This window comes from Neofelis nebulosa, chromosome 4, assembly GCF_028018385.1.
Source record: "Neofelis nebulosa isolate mNeoNeb1 chromosome 4, mNeoNeb1.pri, whole genome shotgun sequence".
NCBI lineage: Eukaryota > Metazoa > Chordata > Mammalia > Carnivora > Felidae > Neofelis > Neofelis nebulosa.
The window spans coordinates 122,818,727-122,843,116 of NC_080785.1; the positions used below are offsets into that span (position 1 = coordinate 122,818,727).

Genomic DNA, 24,390 nt, shown 5'->3' on the forward strand with positions numbered 1-24,390 from the left:
AATGAATTGCCTTAAGATAACAGAGACTTGGTTCCAGAACGTAGAAAGACTCAGATAAATGGCAACGAGAACTGAGAACAGGTCAGTGGCTGGGACAAAGGAGGCTAATGCAGAGAGGAGGGCAGAGACAGGACAAAAATCATTACATGTGGCTCTCACCCACATGGGAAGGACAGGTAAATGGATGTGTGACAGACAAAAACAGAGTGGTATTAGTCAGGGCTCAGCTGTGAAAAACAAAAAACACACAAAATAAAGTTTTTATCATCTGGCTTTATGGTTTCCTTTTAAAGGGTTTTCCCCCTGGTTTGTCCTGCATGTAATGTGTACGTGTGAGTATATAAAGGAGAAACAAAAAGACAATTCAAAAAAAAAAGAATCTTTTAATAAAAATTATTCATAAAAATCCTAATAAATTTCTAAGAACAAGATATTTCTTAGTACATTTATAAAAGAACATTTGGTCCTTTTACAAAAAGCTCCCTCTTAATTTAAATACATTTCTTATTTACAGATTAAACATAAAATATCATCTATAGTTGCAAAGCATATTGCACATTACAGAGAGAGAAGCATGTGTATGTTTTAATTGGTTTTCCCAGAGTTTCCAACTCCAGATTTTTTTGTAAAAACAGATTTACCTTTCTTGTGCATAATAAATAAAAATGCAGCTTGTGTTTTGCTATTTAAAACTAAAACAAAATACCTTTTAAAAAATAGTATTTCTCTGCCTCTCAGAAAGAAGGAAAGGGGTAAGGAATCAGGAAGGTCCACAGGTACATTTTCCCGGAGTCACGTCCAAACTCAAGCAGGAACAGAACCCTGAGCCCTGCAAAACCTGGGGACACACAACCCAGCCAGCCCACCCTCTCTCTTTCACAAGGGTCCCTGCCCTGCAGGGAACAGGCACTAGAGAAGGAGCTGGATGTCTGGGAACGGAAAAGGAAAGACCAAGATTTTCTTCAGAAGTCCCTGCTCAGGCACTCTGGTTAGAGCAATCATGCACCCTACCTTTTCACCAGTTTGAAAGTGTCAAAAGAGAAAGACCCCCCCGGAGCCCTCCAGAAAGAAGAAAAGGATGTCTGATGGTAAGTCCACAAGATCCAAAGCAAAAGATGACTGTCTGCAATCACTCAGTACACTGAGCTAAGAAAATAGCTAAGAGGCTATCTTTCTTTGGTCGGGGAGGGGACAGAAGGTGGGGGAAACAGGTTCAGGCCCTCAGATTGTATAAGACCCTCCTCTAAAATTCACCTGCACAGACACCACCTTGGTGCATGAACAACGACGACTTCAGTGACGTGTGTGTGCCCCCGCCCCGATCTGGGACGGCCTGAGAACCTGGGATTCAATCGCACAGACCAAGTTCCGGTGGAACTAACGGCAGGACGGATGTGCAAATGGAAGCTGGTTCTTCACAAAAGCCAGCACAACTGTAAGCCAGACTTCCTTCGTCACCTACTCCTCAGGAAATGAGAGTTCCCTATCACACTGAGCCTGCCCTGTACCGATTTAGAACTTTGTGGGAGGCGATTCAGACTCCACCCAGCCTAACTACCAGGCAGCTTTCTACAGCAGTTCTGTTAAGACCATCTTCCTCACGTCGACCAGAGCAGACTCTAGACCATGGCTACACAGGGGAACTTGAGGTTGTGCAGGCCCACAGCTGTTCCAAAGGATGGCATCCATTCAGAATCAGGGCAGTCCTGGGGCAAAGCACTCCCCCCTCCGCCTTTCCCTACCCCATATCCTGCGACACAGAATAAAAGACACAGCAAAAGCCCTGCAAGATGTAACACAGCTGTGGACATTCTGATCTGCAACCAGAACATGAGCAAGTTTTGAAGTTGGCTCAAAGAACCTTCATTTCGTGGCTGGCACTAGGCGCTAATCTGCATGTACCCCACAGAGCACGGACTAGGCAGCATCATCACTCTGGACAGGGCAGTCTGCAAGCTCAACCACCAGGATGAGTCCACAGTATGTCGCTCACCCTCAGGCTCGCCAACTGGTACAAGGCAGTGCCCAAAAGGCAAGAGGGTCTTGACTCCGTGCAAGACACCTCCCGGGCCGCCTCCAGCCCCTGGGGTACATCAGCGGCACTCAGGCACACATCCCCACTCCTGAGCACGAGGGGGCTGCAACACCAGAGCAGGTGACAGGTTAAGGACCTGGAGGAGAGGGTGATGTCAGAATGCCACACATCAATGTTGTCACAGAAGCTGGAGAGGGAACCCAGCAAGGCCACGAGAGAGGGCAGATGCATGGAGGACCCACTTTCCTCCCTGATGTGCCCCATCCTCCCAAATGGGCCATTTATAGTCCCACGTCAATGTGCCTGGAGAAGAGCTACAGGGACGCTCGGGCCTGTGTGCACATGTATCTGTAAATGCGGCATTTTGATTTGACTGAGTCAAAGAAAACAATTAAAATATACTCTCAAAGAAAATTTTCTATTCAGTAGATAAGACAAGGTCGATAAAGAGAATGCCTCTGAAAAGAAGAAAAAAGGTAAGACAGAAGCATTTGATTGTGTTTACTTTAAAACAATTTGCATAGTAAATATTTAAAAGGTAGAGGTGACACATTTATTACTGAAAATCCTTTTTTTAAAAATCTCCAAGAACTGAATTGTCTTAAAAAAGCAAAACAAAACAGTAACACTTAAATTTTCAAAAAGGAATAAAATCTTTCCCTTTGATTGATATGCAATGGCTTAGACCACACTTCTAGTTTTAAAAAGATGAACGGGAAATCGTTGGAAGTGTGCAAGCAGGGACAGGTGCACAACATGACAGGTGAGGGTGGAGGTGTTCAAGAGACTTCCCAGCCTTTCTACTGGGGTTCATTTCAACCTCAGATGTTACACAAAGCCAGGCTGAGGGTTCAAATCTACCTCTGCTTCCTATGAGTATTCAGTGTAAGTTCAAAGACAGATACTTCTGTTCTGGCTAAGAAAACAACAACAAAGAAGGCGTGTGAGCACAACTTCCTCCTAATGTAGGTTTGCTTAAAAATATCAGGCTGAAAGTCAAGGACCGGCCAAGAATTTTCCAGTCTTCGTAATACTCATCCCATCCCCCTTTCACTGTGGTCCCACCATGTGGCAATACAAAACAAGCCTGTTACAAGCGTGCCAGCAGCTGTGACGACCAGCAGCCCCCACCAAAATCGAATAAGGCACTAATCTAACGCCTGTGTTACACAGAGAAACGGCTCAAAGGGGCCAGAGAGTCATCTGATCATTTCTTCCTCCCTGACTTAGCTAATTGGCACTAGACACAGAAAACAAAAACAAAACACAATTCTAACCCAAACACGGTCAGAACTGAGAATCCTTGGTTAGTATATACAACACAGAGGGAAGCTCAGACATTCTTAGGTATTTCTCTCCCCTAAAAGGCACCTGGTTATGGAACTACAGGAGCTCCTCAGGTAAGTTCAAAATAAATGTAATACACCGTCCAAAAGATCTAGCCTTGTGACAACTTAAGAGACTGCCTTTTGAAATTCAGGTCAAAGTTATTCATAAGCAATTAACTTGTAACACTGTGAAGATTACTGGAGATGCAAATGAATAACTCGGGGGTTTTCCCCCATGTGATCCCAAATCATAGGTGGAGGGAGAGCCCAATTATCTAGTGAGAGAGAGAAAGGATAACAAAATGAAATAAATAGGGATGAACCTCAGGCCCTTTGCACGGAAATTTCGTTCACAGTCCTCTAACAGAGAGGTAGCAATACTGCAGTCACAAGTGCCGGAGATGGGAACACACTCGTTGGATTCCAAAGTGTGAGGCTAGGAAGATCCATCCAAAGATGCCCCATCCACACTGTGCTTAGGAAATCAGCATGTCATAGGAAGCCAACTTCTGTGTACCTTCTTACTTCCAATTATATCCTTAAGAAAAACAGGGCGTTTTATTGAACAGAAGAGAAACACTAGCATATGCACGATTCTGCTAGACGTGTGTGAGGAGCCAGCCGGAAATGCCAACACCGTCGTGGATGGCCAGACTGCCACCCACTTCCACTTCGGAATGTATCTCAGCATGGCCTGGGTTCAGCTGTTCATGTCCGGTTTCCGATGCGGCCACACGGAGGAGAGCACCTCAAATCAGGCCAACCATCTGGTCAATCTGTCTCATGTAGATGCTCTTTAAGGGCAGGGAGTATCTCCTCTCGTCAGGAACACGATTGCACTAGGAAGAAAACAGAAGAGGAAAACTGTCAACCTGGAATTAAAAATCCAGGTATTAATTGCCCAGGAAACGCAGGTGGATGACCTAAACCAGGGCTTGTCAGTCTGCACACCGTTGTCATGGGGGCCACCTTGTGCGCCGCGGGATGGTTACCAGCGTCCCTGCTGTCTCCCGCTAGACGCCCCCGAGCCCCTGCTCCCCTAGTGTGACAACCAAGATTGTCTCCAGACTCTGTTCCATTGAACAGAGGAGAAAACCTCCTCTGTGAGGAGAAAACCATGCCAGGTGAGGACCACTGATATAATTTAATGTCTTCCCAGGTGAAGAAATGGAGACTCAGGGCAGCTAAAGGACATGTGCCCAAGGGCAGAGTGAATGGGACGAAAAGTTCATCCCCTTGGGGCCTTCATTTAATCCACCCAGAATTTCAGAAAACATCTCGGCTATTTGAAAACACAACTGGCCCTTGAACACTGCAGGGCTTGGGGCACGGCCCCCCAGAGCGGTCAAAAACCCACATGTAACTTCTGCTTCCCTACTAACCGACAGCCCACAGTTGACTGGAAGCCTTACTGGTAACAACAGTCAATGAACACGAATTTTGTATGTTGTGTGTATTACATACTCCATTCTTACATTAAAATAAGCTACAGGATAGAAAATGTTACTAGGAAAACCACAAGGAAGAGAAAATACACTTGCAGGGCTGCACCGTATTTATCAAAAAACACCCGCATGCAGGTCAGACCTGCGTTGTTCAAGAGTCAGCTGTGGGTGGTTTTTCTGAGTTTATGGTTCTCGGATCCACAGCTAAAACCTAAATGCTTGAGAGAGCTTTTTACCCCCTCAAATGAGGTGCGAGTCTGTAAACCAAACACATTTGTCTGCAAACATCCGTTCATTACACACTTGTCCCCAAAGACACACACTCCCACTCACTGCTCTGAACTTGACTCCCCCATGCCCTACTCCCCATCCTCGAGAGATCAAGGCCGGCAGGCCCTTCAGTGGATCCCAAAGCTCCCCAGCCAGGCATCTGTAGGTGCTATTCCTGCTGCCTGAACACCCCTTCCTGGGAAGCTTCTCCTCACCCTTCTAGGAACTTCTGAAAAGCAGCCTCCATGATGAAGCCTATTTTTATCTTCCCAGGGAGATTAGCTCCTCTCTGTTTCACCAGCACTTCACACACGTGGTGCCTTAGTGACAAACACCCGGGGCGGGGAGCCCACTGGGGCCCCTGTGATGCGCCAACAGATGAGTCTCCTTCCAGTCCATCTCCTGCCCCCACCTTGCAACCTGAATCTCTCTGTGCCTCCCTTTCTCCGCTTGTCGAGTGGGGATACCAAGCACCTAACCTCACGAGGCTGCTGTGAGAAATTCACCCACACGACCACCTGGAAAAGGGGCCTGGGCAACGGTACGCATTACACGCAAAAGGTGACTTATTAATATCTCTGTCCTCCTAACTCTCCTGCTCCCCTTTCCTTCTCAATTAGGCCCGTATTCACCTAATCTACACTCCACGGCCTTACGGAGATTTGGGGGACTCACTTCTGTGCTGGGCTGTCCACACAGTTCACAGACTGATGGTAAAGACCTTCAGCAGGACCATTAAGGAGCCTGGGATGAAGGGGTGTCCCTCACCAAGGCAGTGTGGGGCTGGGTGGTAGGAATCTTGACAATAGAGGCTTTTTCTGGGAAGACAGGTGGCATCCACTGCACCGTGGGGTAATGTGCTTTGGTATTTCGACTGATGCCTCTTTCCGCATCCTCACTTACAAACCATCCTATTTGCTTCAGACCAACACAACTAACCTAGGACTCCTACCAGAAACTCCAGGACTCGTTTCCAAATCTTTCCCAGTACTTACCAGGATGATGGAGGGAGGCATGCTTAGTGAAACCCTGCTTTAAACGAAACTGGATTCTTCTGCACCTCAAAGAGCATTTCATTAAAAATCAGGATGACTGATGACTGCGTTTTTTCCCTCCCCTGCTGCTCAGTGATTTGGCTGGATCTCTTCCTTTTGTCCTTCCAAATCACTCTCCTTCCCCATCCTGCTCTGGTGCCAGAGGCCAAGCTGGCAAATTATACCCAGAGGTCGAAAGGTCGCAGTGGCCTCTGCCTTCTGGTGCGCACAGCCAAGGAGGGGCTCCAGCAGATTAGAAGGAAGCACAATGGTCAGTGTTTACTCCACTGGCTCCCTTCCTGCAAGGTCACTGAGGCCAGCTCAGAATATGGCTTCTGCCAGGAGACTGCCCCCTCCAGCACGCCTCTCCCCACCCCGGTTCCTGGGGCCACAAGCCCCTGCAGCTAGGACAATGAGGCACTGCTCCCATGGTTCCCTGCGCCCTGACGCTATCTACACTATCTAAGTTAAGGGTCTTTCGTGAAACTCTTCTCAGACGACCCAGTCTAAGTGTGCCACCAATCTTCTGTCAGGGACTCTAAATGACCAATTTGTATTATTTTCTCCTCTTCCGCACAGAAACCACCACTGGAGAAAGCCACTTACATTGGAGCTGGAATTGATGACTTTTAACTCAGGAGATTTAGGCCTGTGCACAGACTTCCCCTCTTGGTCCTGCCCTCCGTCTTCAGAAAAGAATTCCTTCCAGGGTGATTCCCGAAGATGTTTGTCCACAGATACAATGTGTCCCTCAGTTGTAAACATGTATTTGGTTCCAGATTTGTGGACTGGATTCTCCTCATCAAATAGCTGGTGGGAAAGGAAAAAAAAGAAAAGAAAAGAAAAAAAACGTAACTGTAGCACTTTGGGAACTAACTCCAGAGACAGTGTCCCAGACTACTCAGGGAGCAGAATTTGCTGGGTCCTCAGGCTTTTCAGCAACAAATGGGTGAAAAGGTGGTTCCCAATTCTGGTTGCAAACAGAATCACCAGTTTTGTTTAAATCCAAATGCCTGAATGTCTCCCATCCCATCCCACCCTGCTCAGACCTAAAGACTAAGAAATCTGAGGGCTGAGACCCAAACTTGCATAGTCTGTAAAAGCTCTCAGGATGATCTCCCCCCCAAGGCTCCCCTGAGAGTTCTGACACTGGAATTCTAGAACCACCACCCACCTCACACACACCTAGGCCTAACTGGAAAATGCTGGAAGGGAGGACGCACACGCCTTCACCCTATCCCAGGGTGTGGCACAGAGCCTGACCCTGTACCACCATCCCATTGCTTCCTGTCTGAACACGGGCCAGACCCTGAGGACAGAGGCACACAGGGCAGTGCCCTCCTTCAACAGGAGGCGTGCAGCAGGAGTGTCCAGAAAGAACACCTAACCGAAGAGGGGACAGGTCGGTGGGTGGAGAAGGCAGGTGTCCACTAAATGCTAAATGAGCCAACGCTCAGAACAGGAATCTCGGTGATGTAAGAAACCTTACAGTCACCTGAAGTATTCTACAGATAAGGAAAGACTCAGCATGGCTGGTCTGTTTCCACAGCTAAGGAAGAATGCGGTAGGCCTAGGTTTTCTGGCCCCAGACCCTGAGCTCTTTCCTCTAGAATGGCCTAGGGGATCTCCCTCACTCACTCTGGCGCACACCCCACGCACCAATGGCTGCTGGACAGGGATGCGTGCAGGGCTCCCATCAGCCTGCAGCAGCCGGCCTGGCTCCAAGTCCAAGGTGTGCTCTGACAGGGAGACCTAGGCCCCCACGGGGGTCTGACAGCAGGACAGCCATCATGCCATGGGCCATGTGGCCTGTTGGTGGACACGCCCCCTATACAGTCTTCTGTGAAGTCACACCAGATTAGACTGGAAGTTCCAAACCCTGGCTTTGTGCAGAATCACAAGCCTCTTGTCAAAATTACAGATTCTTGAGCCCACTTCTGAATCTAAAATGTAAAGATTCTGATTCAACAGGGCTGTAATTTTAACAAGGTCCCCAGGGTGATTCTGATCCAGCTGGCCCCAGGGCCTGGGAACCAGCGGCCTCAATAACACAGCCTATCACCACTGCTCGATTACCTTTGAATCTCAGCCCCTTCACTGATTCCCCACGGGGGACCCTGACACTCTGTGCCCTGAGGAAGCAGCCTTTGGTATGCAGCCACAGTGAGTAGAGTGGCAGGCAAGGCATGACAGGTAGGTACCCACACACACCACCACCATGCGTGTGAGCAGGAGGAGAGGAGGGAAGGGGGAAGAGCACTGAAGAAGGAGTCAGGACCGGGCCTGAAGCCTCTGCTCTGCCATGCAGTCACCCCGAAAATCCAGGCAAGTCACACCTGCCTCTCCACGAAGACAGCAGCTCCCGTGAGGGGAAGAATGAACGCTGACAAGATGACGCCTTCAAGGTTTCTTCCAGGGCCCGTGATTCTGTCGCTCTCCGCAAACACGAGAGTATGTGTGTGTGGACAGAGAGCCAGCCGGGCTGGGGGTCTCAGCCAAACTCACACACATCGAGAGACGTAAGAGCTACAGACACTGCTCTCGTCCTCGTGGGAACCTGTCCCAAGCACTGCAGCGTTAGAAACCAGGGTGGACGGCAATATGCTCTTGTGTGCACAGTACTGTGTCCCCGGGCCAGCACATGTGCAGCCCAGAGCAGTGCCCAGGGATGTGCTTGGACAGAACTCTGAATGAATGCTTGCTCCAAGCAGTGATCGACATTTCCTGGCTTGGGGCACCTGGGGTTAAGCCCCAGACTCCTGATTTCGGGCTCTGCACTGGCAGCACGGGGCTTGTTTGGGATTCTCTCTCTCCTGCTCTCTGTGCCCCTCCCCTGCTCTCTCTCTCTTTCAAAATAAATAAATAAACATTAAAAAAAAAAAAAAAAAAACATTTCTTGGTTATAACCCTGTAACACACATACCAGGTACAAGTATTTACAGGTCTCGCTGAGAAAGAAGCTCTCCATCCGGTCCTCTTTGGATTTATCTATGACGTGATGCAACGTAGCATACCCACACCTACAAAACAATTTTCCAGTTAGTCCTGCCTCTGCTCCTTCCTACTTGCTTATTGATTTGAAAAGCAAAAATAGTCTATTAACAGAGTAATCAACCAAATTATCAAATGCCATACGAAAAGCAAATTAGGTTAGGTTGAAGAGGTATCCTTTCTGTAGCCCAGAAATTATTTGCAAATTCATTAAAATGTGGCTTGGCTGCTAAATCATCAGGTTAGGTGTAGGGGGAAGAGAGAGTGGGGGTGGTGGATGGGACATGCCAAGTGCTTAATGTGATACCAAGAAAATGACAGGCAGCAAATTTAGGACTGAATGAAATTTTTTTGTCCCAGTACCTGTAGAACTGACTTATCATTGGACAGTCTAAAATACTATTTTGTAAGAAAATACTTATACTGCTAGGTGAAAAGGCAGGTCACAAAACTGAAATATAGAGATTTTTTATATATACACACATAAACACATTATGCATATAAATATATAAAAAAGTATATACACTTAAATGTGGACTGTGGTTATCTGCACGTGGAGAATACAGTGATAATATTCTCCCTCCATGTTTTCTGTACTCCCTAAACTTTTTAGCACATGTATTTGTATAACTAGGGAAAATAAATTACTAAAAAGAACATACATATTCTGCTGGAACCTTACGGGGGAAAAAAAAGGTAATAAAAAGTAATTCCCATTATAATGGACCAGTCCTGCCACACAAACAGTAGGCAATTTCCCTACAGAATTAACAGTACTGACCTGTTTTATAAATTAAAGTGCAAAGTGGAATATTTCCCCAAAACGAGTGAAAATAAATCAAAAGGGCCAGAAAAAAGGAAGGAACTTAGAAAACTAACTTGACTTTTGTGTACTTTTCCAGACTCTGCAGGATATCCATTCCTACATGGAGGTAGAAGGGATTCTTGGTTGCCTAGAGAGAACACGAGAGAATGTGATCCAGCAAGGGCCTGGAAAACATGCCATCAACAAACATCACAGCGACTGCAGGAATCTCCCGAGCAGGTGAGTCACTGGCCGAAAGCAGGTGCAGCGCCCAGCTCACTTTATCTGGAAGGGTCGCAAATGTAACAGGACTAAGGTGTTCCATTGCTCACATCAAAGTGCATCTACAATGTGTTTCACCTTAACCAGGGCTAAGACAATCTGTCTGAGGGCAGACCAATACCCTGCTTGGGTGCCCCTGATCCCCGTCGTGATAATAATGCCTCACGGACAGTACCACATGGGAGAACCAATCTAATTCTATCTTGCCTCGGAACTCTCTAGCAACTTAAGATGCAGGCCCAGGGAAGCAGGATCTTGCCCCCAATCCACTTAGGGCCTTGCCGGGAAATGCTAACAGGAACAAGAAGGCTTTCACACAGGAGGCCCCCACACTTTGCTCTCCAGCTGCCCTGAGAACCTAGTCCCTGGGGCTCCTTACTCTGCTGTCACATGCTTGCAGATGGTTTCTTTAGGAAAACAATTCTCTGAGAAGATGAGACCTGTACCCCACAAACGGTTTAAAAGTTAGAGATCGCCTTTAAGTCATGCCCAGTGCCAACCTGCAGCAGCGAATGCAAACCGCTAGGAAGGTAGCAGGCTGCGCATAAGGGGAGGACAGGGAGATGGCTCAGAAGGCAGGGACACGGAGCCGGACATTTCTGTGGATTCTGAGAGAACAGGCAACATGAGGAAGAAGCTGAAAACAGGAAAGACGCAAGGACAGAAATCAAGAGGTGTAAACCCAGAGGCAACAGACCTAAGCTTAGGGGGAGGACTCGAGCGGTTCGAGGCATGACTTCCTCACAGCACGTGCAGCCTGACCACCCACCCAGCTCAGAGAAGCCAGCTCAGAGGCTATCTCTTCCTTGTCTGAGAGGTCATCTAAAACTCACGAGGCCTCTCTTTACACTCAAGGACTATGACCAGGTTCATAGCATTTCTCCCTTTTTTCATCTAGAAGCAAAGGGCAAGGCTTTAGCGTTATTATTATTATTATTATTATTTTAATAAATCTAAACCAGAGTCTTAATCCTACTCTCAGAACTCATGAAACTAAGTATCTTCTTGTGAGGGCTTGCCCACCGTGGGCATCTGTTACAGGTCTACTGAAGTGCACTGAAGGCCGTCTCTGTAGAAAGCTGCAGGACCTGTGAACACGTGCAGAAGCTCTGTACGCACAGACAAATATCTGCCTCAGCCTGCAGGGCAGACCTCACAGTTAAAGTGACATTCCCTCTGGCACTGAATTGCATGGAAAAATGAATGCTATACTTTTTTTTAAGCGTTGAACAAAAATAGGCATTCAGATGAATCCCAGAGGATTCCCTTTACCAAGAAAAAGAATTCCTTTTGTCTGAATAATTATTACACAGACCAGGGTTCCACCGTGCATGAGTACAGAACTGTAGCCCAAAAAAGAGTTAGTTATCTGGCCAAACAGATCCGGTAAACACCGAGTACTAAATCCTCTCCAATGTTTGAGGGCGTGAGAGAAAAGTCCTATGGTACGGGCATGCTCAGCTTTGCAGAAGGTTAGACTCAACGACGCGTGTGGCCACAGATGCCTTCTCTGTCCTGTGGGATCATGACCACGTGGGACACTGACAAGCCCACAGTTAGGCAGTAGCTGTATCAGAGTCACTATGAAGAGCACAATTCTCCACCAATAAGTAAATGTGTGCTAAAACCCAACTGCTACGAGTCCTGCTAGCATTTAAACACAAACTACTGGTCAACAAAGCCTAGTACCTGGTACAGTAGATACGTAGATTCCACTAACTCCGGTCTCAGCGGGTAGAAGAGCACGTCAGGGGCCTGTAGCTGCCAGTTATACCTCTCAGGGAGGGCCCCGTAGCGTTTCCATATGGCGTAGTAAAAGGCATGGAGGCAGATGGCATCTTCCACATCTCCTATCAGAACCTGAGGAGCAGACACAGGTCACTAGGCTAAGACACTTTTCTCAGCGTGGCAAGGCAGAACACAGAGGCCCTGGGCTCTCCCTCTGCCCACCAGTTCTCATCTGTCCTACAAACACAGGTGGAGACTAAACCAACCCGAAAGTAGCAGCCCAGAGAAAAGGATGCCCTCCCTATGTGACCATCAACACCAAACTGATGTGAACTGCACAGGACAGCAGGTTAACTGTACCAATGAACAAAGAATAAACAATTAAGAGACAGATGATCCAAAAATCACATACGGTTACTTTTTTACCATGGTTTGTGCTTGCTTCCTGTGGCTCTGTTCAACATTCTGGGGACTAATCTCACAAACAGAATAATCAAGACATATTGTGCTAATAAGCTCCCAAATCCGGAGGAGCCAGAGAATGCTCTGGTATCATAAAAAGAACAGAATAAAAAGAAAAGAATAAAACAAAGAAAGAAAAAATGATTGCTTTTTCCTCGCAACACACCTGCAAGCCGGGGAAGAAAGCCTGTAGCGAGTCGATCCAAGTGTTCATCAGCTGCCCACTGAACATGTTCACATTGACGTAGAGCGGGGGGTCTCCTTCTCCTTCGTTACAGGCTTCCCGACTGGTGACCCAAGCAGAGCGGTCAAAGGTGAAAAGAGAGATTGCTGACAGAGCTCCAGCCCTACTCCAGCAGCCTTTACCTCAAATGGAATCAACGTTAACATGTTCCCCTACCTCATTCTTTAAACCTTTGGGAATCAACTGCCTCTACCTGTCCATACCAGGATCTAGCAGAAAGTAACAGGTGTCATTGGAAAGAAGTTCCAAAGTCAGCCAGTGTAACTTACCGGGGATTTCACTCTATTTTGCAGAGAGCACTTGATATTCAGGCTTAAGAATACCACCACGTAATGTGGCCTACGGCATGGGTCTTTGTTGGATTTGACCTGAGTGGGGAGGCCTAGTTACTTCTACACACACACACGAAGAGTCTCTTCTCTAATGAGGTCCTACACCAGCGGCCTGGAAGATCACATCAGAGCAAGATACTCACAGATTATTTCTCAATTTAGTTTGGGACTTCAAAAAGCAAAAAGGACTGAACCCTGGCAAAGTGGCCTCTTACTAAAACACAGCACTCACGTAATGCATTCCTACAACAGCTTATGCATTCCTACAACAGCTTTCTTATGGGTCTAAGAAAATCCTAGCATGCACAAACTCAGTAGCTATCACTTGCACTGGACATTTAATATACAAAAGCATACAAAGAAAGACCTAAGGGAGTGAGGTGACATCGGGGTAAAAGCCCGGGGTAGAAGCTTCAAACAGCACTTCTCTTCCGCCCTCCTGATTGTACAACTGGATAGTAGCAAATAATGGTGTTTGAAACAAACAGGGGTGGGGGAAGGGGGGCTCATAATTGTCCTTTCTCTCGTTAGGGATAAAGACCAATCCTAAAAATTCTTTGGAAAGTAAAAGAACCAAAGTAACTCAGTAATTGTCCTGTATTACAGCTCTATCTGCAATTAGAGCCACAGTGAAACACAGGCATCATGTCACTCCCTGTGGCAGCCAGTTTCCACGATGGCCCCAAAGATCCCCAACCTGTGGCAGTCACAAAGGTTCCCTCCCACACTGTACGAGAGTTGGTCTGTAGGACCTACAGAGCTGGATGGAAGTGTTGGTTTGTCATTCCAAAATTAGGTCATGAAAGCACACTTTGGGTCTCTCTTTCTCTCTCAGATCACTCATTCTGGGGGAAGCCAGCTGCCATAGACCTGTCTTACAAAGAGGTCCATGTGGCAAGGAGCTGTGAGCCAACAGCCAGTGAGGAATGGAAGCCTGCCAACCACCAGAGTGAGCCCAGAAGTGGGTCCTCCAGCCCCGACCGAGCCTTGACACGGCTACAGTCCCTGCCAATAGCCAGATGACAATCTTGTGAGAGCCCGGATCCGCCCCGTGGCTCTTGGCTCCCAGACCCTCAGAAACTGTGTGGGCTAATGTTTATTGTTCTAAGCCACTAAGTTCCGGGGTAATTATTATTGCACAGTAGAAAGCCAACACAGGTCTTCGCCCTCGAATGTCTGACCAACAGCCGGGAAGTGCACGACTGAGGCAGAGACCAAAAGACCCCGTAAATTCATGCTGAGAAAAGTAGGGGAGTTTCTGAATGCATTCTATTTGATTCATAGAGCAAGAGAACAGATGTCAGGGACACACACCCTCTTCTTAAGTAGCTCTGAATACTCCGATATGCAGCATTAAACATTTCTAGGTCTTCTTTTTCTCCAAAGAGAATGTAAGACTTCAAGAGGTATTCATAGAAGGAGTCCAGTCCAGCACCCAAGCCGCTCTGCTTTCCGACCCAGTGGCCTGTCTGAATGTTCACCACGTTGCCTGTAAAAACAAACGAAGCCCACGGGGCCCAATTATCCTGGGGCGGCTCCCTCTCCAGGGTGCCCTTCTCCTCCAGCCCCATGTGCTTCAACACCCTCGTCCTTGGCAGAAAAGGGAAGGGATGAACGTGTGGCCCTCACAGTTTTATTGGTCCCAGCAGCGGCACAGGCAGCCAGGAGATCTTTCTGAAAATACAGTGTTTAAACACTGGCACAAAAATGGGGAAAACATTGAAGGCAAAAGAAAAATTAAGTTTGTCATTTTGCCTTTCCAGATTAAGAGTGCATTTCAAATACCAAATGAGTGTTCAAAGCCTTTGACTCAGTACTGCCATTCCTGGGAATTTATCCTTAATGAAAAAAAGTGTTTTTAAATAAAAGTATTATACTGTTTTCAAGAATTATGAATTGTATGATTTACATTATCTGTAAAATGGGGGGAAAAAAAGAAAAAACAGAAAGAATCCAAGTGTCCAACACAGGAAGAGTTAATGAACTAGATGTAGATTTTAAAGACAGTAGCTATAAACACAAGGCAACAATTTGAAAACACCTGAACTGCCAAATGTGAGGCAGAATAAAATGTTTATTTATATTTTAAGTTGAAGGTATATAAACCTTACAAATGCCAGGCTGAAAGGACCTATAGGAAATTTAAAAGGTGACAATTTGTGCTGACACCGGCCAATCATCTGGTGGTGGGGGTGACAATTTGGGCAACTTTATTTCTGCCATTGTTTTTAAATACAACAAATTCGTAAATACATTTCAGAACTTAAGGAATAATCAAAAATCAATTTTAGGGCACCTCGCTGGCTCAGTCAGTGAAGCGTGCAACTCTTGACCTCGTGGTCATGAGTTCAATCCCCAAGCTAGGCATACAGATTACTTTTAAAAAATCATTTTTAAAAAGGAGTGCTCTTATTAGGTATTTACCCAAAGGATACAAAAATGCTCCTTCAAAGGGATACATGCACCCCGATGTTTACAGGAGCACTATCAGCAATAGCCAAATTATGGACAGAGCCCAAATGTCCACTGACTGATAAATGGATAAAGAAGATGTGGTATGTGCGTGTGTATATATATACACATACACGTATACATATATATGGAGAGAGAGAGAGAGAGAGGGAGACTGTATTATGCTAAGTGAAATAAGTCAGTCAGAGAAAGACAAATACCATATGATTTCACTCATAGTGGAATTCAAGAAACAAAACAGATGAACATATGGCAAGGGCAGGGAGAGAAGAGAGGGAGACAAACCACAAGAGACTCTTAAATACAGAGAACCAACTGAGGATTGCTGCACGGAAGTAGGTAAGGGATGGGCTAATTGGGTGATGGACACTAAGGAGGGCACTTATGATGAGCACAGGGTGTTCTATGTAAGTGATGAGTCACTGAATTCTACTCCTAAAAGCAATATTGCACTGCATGTTAACTAACTAAAATTGAAATTTAAAAAAGGTTGAGGGAATAAATAAAAATAAAAAGTAGTGCTCTTGGAATGACATTGCATGGCTCTAGGAGAAGCAATCAAGTTACTTCTCAATGACACAAAAAAATTTTCTCAGTATAAGACAGTTTAAAATAAAATATTGAATTAGCAAGAACTATTACTTACTGAGAATGAATGATGAGTCCATAGGTAATTATAATTCATTACACTTTCTCCCTATGACGGCATGTTTGAAACGTTCCATAATAATTTTTTTAAAGATTTTATTGTTAAATAATCTCTACACCAAACTTGGGGCTCAAACCTACAACCTTGAGATCGAGTCACACACTCTACTAAGGCACCCCTATAATAATTTTTTTTTAAGTTTATTTACTTATTTTGAGAGTGTGTGCATGCACAAATGCGAGCATGAGTGGGGGAAGGGAAGGGGGAAGGAGAAGGGGAGAGAGAGAAAGAGAAAACGAACCCCGAGCAGGCTCCACACTGTCAGCAAGGAACCCAAAGTGGAACTCAAACTCCCCAGCCTGTAAGATCATGACCTGAGCCAAAATCAAGGGTCAGATGCTCAACAAACTGAGCCAGCCAGGCGGCCCCATAATTTTTCAAATAACATCTTGACCAAACATTCACAAAGGAGGAAAAAAAAAAACAAAACACCTAATATAGGTTTAATCTGGCCTTTCAACCTCCCACCATGTGCCTAGATTTTTTTTTAAAGGAGAAAGCCACTCTACCAGTAACTCTAAATCCCTCTATTTAGATTGAAACAATATAATCTGCCTTAGAGGCAGTTCTTACAGCATTTCCATTAACAATTATCTTCAAGTGGAATTGCCAAAGGATTCAAATCAGAAGGGAACCCTCAAACAGCAAAAGCATGATTCTTTCCCACTGAATGTTACAGCCTCCCTCTAAGCAGAAAGTGCCACAGAGAAACCGATACAGCAGACACAGAGGGCCGGTCTTTCTGAGGAGTCATTTGTCAGATTCGTGGTGCAAGACAGAAGGAGTGGAGAGGGGAGAGAGCCCCAGAGAAGAGGGAAGGAAAGGGGGTCGTAGGTACACAGTCCCAATGGCCTGAGAAGGTGCCACCACACCTAATAATCCTGTATCATTGCTCCGCAGGTTCCAAAGGGCTTTCACAGCACGTCTGGCCACCCACTCAAATGTAGAATCCCCCAGGAGTCGGCTCAGAATCCCAAATTCCACCAGGAGGGAACCGGCTCCTGCGGTGCAGGTCTCATTATTGCTGTCAGGAGGAACGCCAGTCTTCAGGTTCACCTGGGGACAGGAAGAGACAAAGGATTTGTGGCAAAACTTGAGGAACCGTCAAGGGCCAGAAGGCCAGGTCCCAGCCACCAGACTCCACCAATGACCCAAACTTGTTGCAGTGTGACTCAGCTCACCACTTTCCATGTCACACCTACAAGACCATAAGAACACCACTACCTTGTTTTAGTTAAGTCTTAAGGGCATCGTCACAATGCTATTCACTAACCCGTCTCTTTCCAGTGGGTTCTCTTCATGGTTACAGGGCACCAGGCTTTGGCATTAGAAACAAAGCTCTGCTGTGGAACCCCTTACAAAGTTTAAGTGACCTACTAGGAACTCACCCCTGCTCAGCAAACATAAACAAATTGCAGACTGGAAGAGAAAGGAGACACAGGGAGAATGTGACAGCCTGTTTCATCCCTGAGGCTCTGTGGTCTGGCAATTCTCTGCTGGTTACGTCAAAGGCTGACTCAATTCCCAAGGGAGTTCTGGGCTCAGCAAATCGGGTGCCACAAGCATATAATCTCATTCCAGATCTTGCATGTAAATCAGCAGCTAACTTGTTGGGCTGTGCAGGCTTTTATTTGAAAGATCCATGTGAAGCACTCCAAAGAACATTCACCAGGATCCTTACAATATACACATCAGAGTCTTTGGGGACATGTACTCAAGTCAGAAAGAAAGACAAATTCCCCATGCTATTCTGTAGCAGGGGATATAAACCTCACATGCAGAAGAATTTAAGAACACTGAGCACAGGAACATTAAGTTTTTTAAGAGAAAGATCAGGTATGTCACTGTGTGCCTGGCACACGGTAGGTGCTCAGTAAATGCTGAACAAACTAGAAAACATTTACAGCGCATTTAGGGCCAAATTCTCTCTAGGACACAGCTTTCCTCTTCCGCATCACCTCCCTCCTTTCTCCAAATAAAATAATCAAAAGAGAGTTTTAGGGGCGCCTGGGTGGCTCAGTCGGCTGAGCGTCCGACTTCGGCTCAAGTCATGATCTCGCGGTCTATGAGTTCGAGCGCCGCATCGGCCTCTGTGCTGACAGCTCGGAGCCGGAAGCCTGTTTCAGATTCTGTGTCTTCCTCTCCCTCGGCCCCTCCCCTGCTCATGCTCTGTCTCTCCCTTTCTCTCAAAAATAAATAAACGTAAAAATTTTTTTTTTTTTTAAAAAGAGTTTCAATTCAGGAAGATGCTGAAACATCAAACTAGTCTACCTACCCGAGGATAGGGGATTCCTGTCTTGGTGTTTTCAAAAGCAGGGAGGAGCCGCACAGCCAGGTCATGAGCCATGTGCAACAATTCATTATCATAATCCTTAATTGTCATGTCACCAAAGGGCTGCTTGGAGTCAGTTATTATTCTGTGGGCAGAAAGGAGGCTTCCTAGGACCCTAGAAGACAAGATGACAGGAACACAAAAATAATAAAATCATGTTGCTCGTCAATGCACACAATCCAGTTCCAAGGGACAGAAGCAGCCTCAAATCCCTCGTGAATTCAGAGCGGCCAAGAATCAGAGAGACTGAATTTAATGGTTCCTTGAAGTTCTTTTCAGCCCTAATAATAAATAACCGATTCTTAGTTAACCACATTACTGCCTGGGAGAAAGAGAACCGTTCATCTGGGGCTTCCAAGAATAATCTCACATAAAGTAAAAACTAATGGCTGGCAGTCTCAACCATCTCATCAGAAGAGAGTATACTAGCTGTCCTCAGAATAAACATTACCTTTCAATATGAATAAATTACTCTTGATTTCTCTCACATGGGGAACACAATTAACCATCTAAGAAACAGGAAAGGGCAAAACAACAAATACTAAGTCACTTTCCCTGTTTGGGCTGCCAAACAGCTCAGAAATCACCCAACTTCTGGTGAGGATGTGAGGTGAGGAAGAGAAGAAGGTGAGGAGGAGAAAATGACCTGCTCAGAGGGAGACAGCCACCAGCTGAGATCTATGTCCCTAAGAGCCAGGAATTCATGTACCACTCCGATGATCTCAAGTACATCGTGACGTGTTTCGGCACAAACGTTTTTATAACTTTAACTTGAAATAAATGAAACATCTAGAATGGTGTGCAGTAATATAATTTTCCAAAAGTTTAAATGAAATAGTAAAATAGTCACAACATATCAACCTAAAAGAGACAAGAAACAAATCGGAGTGTGGAACACGGAGCGGGGGAGGAAGAGAGAAGAGGGAGTTGCATTAAGAGGGAAAAGGGGGAAATACACTCGAATGGTAACCAGCGGTCCTCTGTGGGTGGTAGGTAAAATGGGAAACTTTCATTTCCGTCAGAAATACGTAGGGGTTTTCCTAGGACACGGCGAAGGAAGGAAACGAAAACAGACACGAAGTGCAACAGTGAAAATCTACATTAAAAGCACACCTAACTCCCACCTTCATTAAAGCTTAGGTGAGTCTTTCTTTTCAGCCCCAAACGTAATTACTTTGAAATGTCAAGGGTCCCACTGTTGATAAAGCCCAAAAGGAAGAGGAAAGATGGACACAGGGCTCATAAGGTCTCCAACGACTCTCTACCTGGATCTCACAGGGAAATCCTCGCAGGAATTTTTCTCCTTCCACACTTACAAAAGAAGTCTTCAATCCATCTTAAATACTATTTTACCTTATTGTGGCCTCGAAGACTTGCACGGTGGAATCTTTGTCAAATGAAACTGTGTTGATCACCAACTTGACTGCTTTCTGGAACTCGGATGAATTTCCCATTATCTTTAAAAAGAGGAACACAAACCATTACCATAGCTTGTAATGGAACGAGGCTCCGAGAGGGCAGGAGCTGGACCACTTCACCTAAAAGTCTGCACGGGGTTTCACCACCCATGGGAGGGGCGGAAACACAAAAGGCAGAAAAAGCACAGTTGTCTCCTAGAACATATTCCATGACAGATGGCAACTCAAGAATCCTATCTCCGAATGGTAAAACTGTGAAGTAATTCCTCATGAACCATGAGTAGCCCTCGCTTTCCCACTCCACTCTCCCTCAAACTTCGGTCTAATCCGATTTAGCAAGCAAGGCGCCAGAGTTCCTAAAACTCTTAACATGAGTAAAAATAAATTCCAAACCTGAAGAAACAAAAATATAACTCTCCCGGTGCTCCTCAAATAAATCGGCAGCTTGGGGCTTGGCTCCCGGGAGACCAAAACATTGGGGAAAATGGACTTGCTGCCTGCTGTCCAGATGTCTAAATGCTTTGAGAACATGAAGCATTATCTTTTGGAGCACAGCATAAAACCAGTGGCATCCAAAACACACAAACAAACAAATAATCAGATCCATGTCCTTTTTAAAGAGTGATCTAAAATTACGGTTTCTATTTTGGGTGCATGAATATGATCTCATGCTAAGCTGCTCTCTCTTATAGGAAGTGCAAATTGGGCATAAAATGTTACAGATTAACTAAACCAAAATGGTTTCATCCTGTTCAAAAATTCAGGACAATCCTGGTACTACAAGGACATCATCAGGACACACACACACAAAGGGAAAACAAAAAATTTCATCCAGACACTACTTCCAAGTGTTCCTTACTTCCCAGTATTTATTGGTCCAGCTCATCTTTTTGCCCCTTCTTCATTGTTATTTCACTGTAAACAGGCAGATCGAGTACAGGCGTTTCTTTCCTGACTTTTAGTTCTTTCTTTTTAAAAGATTATGCAATAATGCCACAAGTTGCAGTCAGTGGTCAGGGGATTGCTATCATCTGAATGTTTCCACAGCACATCTGTTAGAGCCTATTTAAAATGTTAGCAAGAGATCAAGAAACCCTCAACTGAAGTAACACCTGAAAAATAAGCCTGAAGTGCTAGCACACTCAACACCGGATATTCTACAATGAAAACCACAGAAGTGGCTTTGTTTCCTTACAGATGTTCGCCAGCAACAATATCTGTTAGCACCTGCAGAGGCTGATACGATCTCAGATCAAGTGGAGCATGGTGAAGAAAGCCAGTGACTTTCAATTACATACTCTAATTTACCCTTTTAGGCAGCTACAGAACAGAGTAAGCAGGCTATGAAATCATTCACTCAGGCTTAAGAAAATGTGGGTTGGAAAGAAAGAGTTAAATCAGTTTCTTCACTGAAGAACTTCTCAGAGCCTCTGAAAGGCTGGTGTATGTTGTGGTTCTCCAATAGTAGGACAGGCATGAAGAATTTCTCAAGTTCGTTTGAGAAAGCAACTCTTCCTTCAGGGAAAACACCCTTGAAAATGGTGTTGGGAAATGCTGGATTTGTAGGAATTCATTCTTTGAACACATATTTGCACTCCTACTATGTATCAGACACATGAGGTGTGGAGAGGACAATGAGTAATAGAGATGAGGTCTCTGTACTTAATGAGCACGGCAGGAGGATAAAAAGACACAACAGGCCAAAAAAGAGGGGTCAGGGAGAAGGGATGTTATGCCTTTCATAACATACCTGAGTTTTGGGACTCTGTTTTAACCAACGCCTATGGTCTGAGTCAGCCTCTGGTATATGCGGCAAGTTAATTCCAATTAGGCTGAGCATACTTGTCTGGGCACATTGTGATCATGGATGACGGATGACTGAAGCGCAGCAGCAAGAACCCCAGAGAGACTGGGAAACCAAAAGTGCTATGCAATCACAGCCTGGCAGAATGAAAGCCCACAGTCCCCGCAGACCCCGGGCCTGTGAGGATGCAGAGCAATCACTCAAGCTCTTCCCATGTTCTGGTGATTCTTCTGCCAGCAAGACACTGGGCAGCTGTAACGCAAACTTAGCTAGCATGACCCACTTCTAACCCCTGACGGCTTTAAATTCTTCTCAGGGACGTCTAAACAGTCAAGAGTACGTTGTTAAATGCAGTATTTGGGCTCGACTATGGTAAGAATTCTCTAATGGTAAAGCCGTGCAGGACAATGACGAGGAGCAAAGAGGTTGTGAAATCACCTTGATCAAGGAGGTTTTAACATACTGTTCTGGAAGACAGCCTCTTGGAAGCAAAGAACCAAGAAGCAGACCAGGCACACGACACAGCCCAATGGTTAAGTACTATGTCACAGTGCCATCCTGCTTTCAGTGTGCTTCTGCAGATCCACTCAAAAAGCTCCAGTTCCCCAGACTCCGCGAAGGAAACAGGGGATGAGGGGGTGAAGGCGGCACCCAAGTTGGCAGCCCAAATGTGGAGTAGGGAGTGTCTACAAACTACGGAGTCCCACATAGGAGAGGAGCATTTCTAGGGGTCTCACACAGGGGCTGGGACCAGGGCCCAGGACACACACAAGGGGACCAAGTAGCTGAATGCTATCTCAGGGGCCCTACCCACCCTGAGCTTATCTTTTACTTCTGAAATCTTAACTACAGTAACTGTCAACTTTAATGGAACGCTCCATTGCTCCTTTATGGAATAAAACAGTGGGAAACTGGGAGAAAAACATGTTCCCTCAAAATAATCATACTTTCTTCTCCATTTTTTTTAGGGGAATCACATTTCCATCCCTTTAACCCTGAATGCTTTTCTTGCTCTCAGCATTAAGGTCATTAAAATCAACAATGGCTATCAAAGCTATGAATACATTTTGAATATCAGGTTTCCTGGAATTCCCTCGATGGTGGAAACTAGGGGTATGCAACTCCAAAATGCCTTAATTAATTACAAAAATAATAACAAGCCTACACACTTACTGCAAGCGTATCCAATGCATCAACAAGAGTCAATGAATAATTCCCTAGGACATCATTGATGTTCAGATTTGAACTGAAAAAGAAACAAAATTAAAATTAAACAAAGGTACTTTATTTTAAAAGAGAAAAAGGGCAATAAAACTAAACATCCATTAGAAACTAAAACTTCTAGAAACTCTCATTTATTCAGGGCCAATTACAGGTGGATCAGTATGGCAACAGTCTTTCCATCTCACAAGTGACCCTTTCTATGGTGTCTGTAAGTAGACTCAACTCACAGAATAGATGCACCCTTAATGCTACTGAGGAAACATGCAACAGGAAGTCAGGAGACGGTGAACCAGAATCGTGTGCCCTGAGACACAGTTTTATCACCACAAATCATCTCTCTGACCAGCTTCAAAAAGCTCTGATTTCAAAATCATTGTTAACGAAACTAGGAAGACCCTGTCATGTGACCTTAAATATAGAAATCAGACACTCCAGCAGGTTACACACAAAGAGAAGTAAATACCTTCAGTTATATTCCCATTATCACCACAGTGCTTTGGTTGGGGGAATAAATTAACCTCTTGATCTCATTTTCTCATTATCATTCATTCAACCAATGAATCCCCATCACCTCCACCCATTCTGAGGAGATGAGCCACGGTGGGACTTGTCTGCCACACTCCTCCTGACCCCATAGTCAACACTGATTTCCCTTCCTGGAGCAATCTTAAGACACTGCCTTCAGGCCTGCAAGGAAAGTAAAGCTCCCCAGTCACTCAGACTGCTCCTTGTAACACTGAAAACGATGACAAGGACAACGAAAACATCTGGGAAGGGCAAGGACGGAGAAATAGTGCAGCTTGACAAATTCCAGGGACTTCAGCCATTCTTCTCTCTCCTTCCCACCAGCCCCGAGAGTAACTGCAGAAGCCTGAAAAGGCTGGAGTAAGGAGAAATGGGACAGCTGTTTAAAGGTTACTTTTATTGGGGCACCTGGGTGGCTCAGTCAGTTAAGCATCCCACTTCAGCTCAGGTCGTCATCTCATGGTTTGTGGGTTCAAGCCCCACATCAGGCTCTATGCTGACAGCTCGAAACCTGAAGCCTACTTCAGATTCTGTGTCTCCCTTGCTCTCTGCCCCTCGCCCGCACTCACTCACTCTAGCACTCTCTCAAAAAATGAACATTAAAAAAATTTTTAATAAAAATTTTAAAAAGGCTACATTTATTAAAGACCAAAGTGAAAAGCCCGAGTTTCCTCTTCGACAACAGATTCACCGAAACTCAGACATCTTGCAGCACGTCCCAGGCCACCGTAGCTACTCCCTCAGTCACACCTACGGGACCTGGTCTCACTTCCCCTGTCCTGGATGGCTTGCTACACTCTCTCAAAATGTACCCTCCAGTGTGCCCTGGTCGGGGTCAGTGGCCTTACATGAAGCAGGCACACACAGCTTCGACACTTCACATCTGATCTCACGTGAGCCTTCCACTTGCTTTGTTATATGCTGTTACCCCACTGAATCTAGGACAAAGA

General features: G+C 45.6%; 1 protein-coding gene across 1 annotated transcript in view; it reads right to left on the reverse strand.

Moving 5' to 3' along the window:
- Nucleotides 1-363: 363 nt before the first annotated feature.
- The window catches only part of EDEM1 (ER degradation enhancing alpha-mannosidase like protein 1), a 29,703-nt gene continuing 5,676 nt past the window's right edge, over nt 364-24,390 (reverse strand). Inside the window, exons 2-12 of the mRNA XM_058726148.1 lie at nt 22,865-22,937; nt 19,823-19,926; nt 18,413-18,584; nt 17,010-17,193; nt 14,271-14,445; nt 12,547-12,667; nt 11,880-12,050; nt 9,983-10,056; nt 9,036-9,132; nt 6,719-6,922; nt 364-4,202 (exon numbers count right to left, since the gene is read on the reverse strand). Of these exons, the coding sequence (XP_058582131.1) occupies nt 4,113-4,202; nt 6,719-6,922; nt 9,036-9,132; nt 9,983-10,056; nt 11,880-12,050; nt 12,547-12,667; nt 14,271-14,445; nt 17,010-17,193; nt 18,413-18,584; nt 19,823-19,926; nt 22,865-22,937 (1,465 nt within the window). The 3' untranslated portion in view covers nt 364-4,112. The remainder of the gene's footprint in view (nt 4,203-6,718; nt 6,923-9,035; nt 9,133-9,982; nt 10,057-11,879; nt 12,051-12,546; nt 12,668-14,270; nt 14,446-17,009; nt 17,194-18,412; nt 18,585-19,822; nt 19,927-22,864; nt 22,938-24,390) is intronic.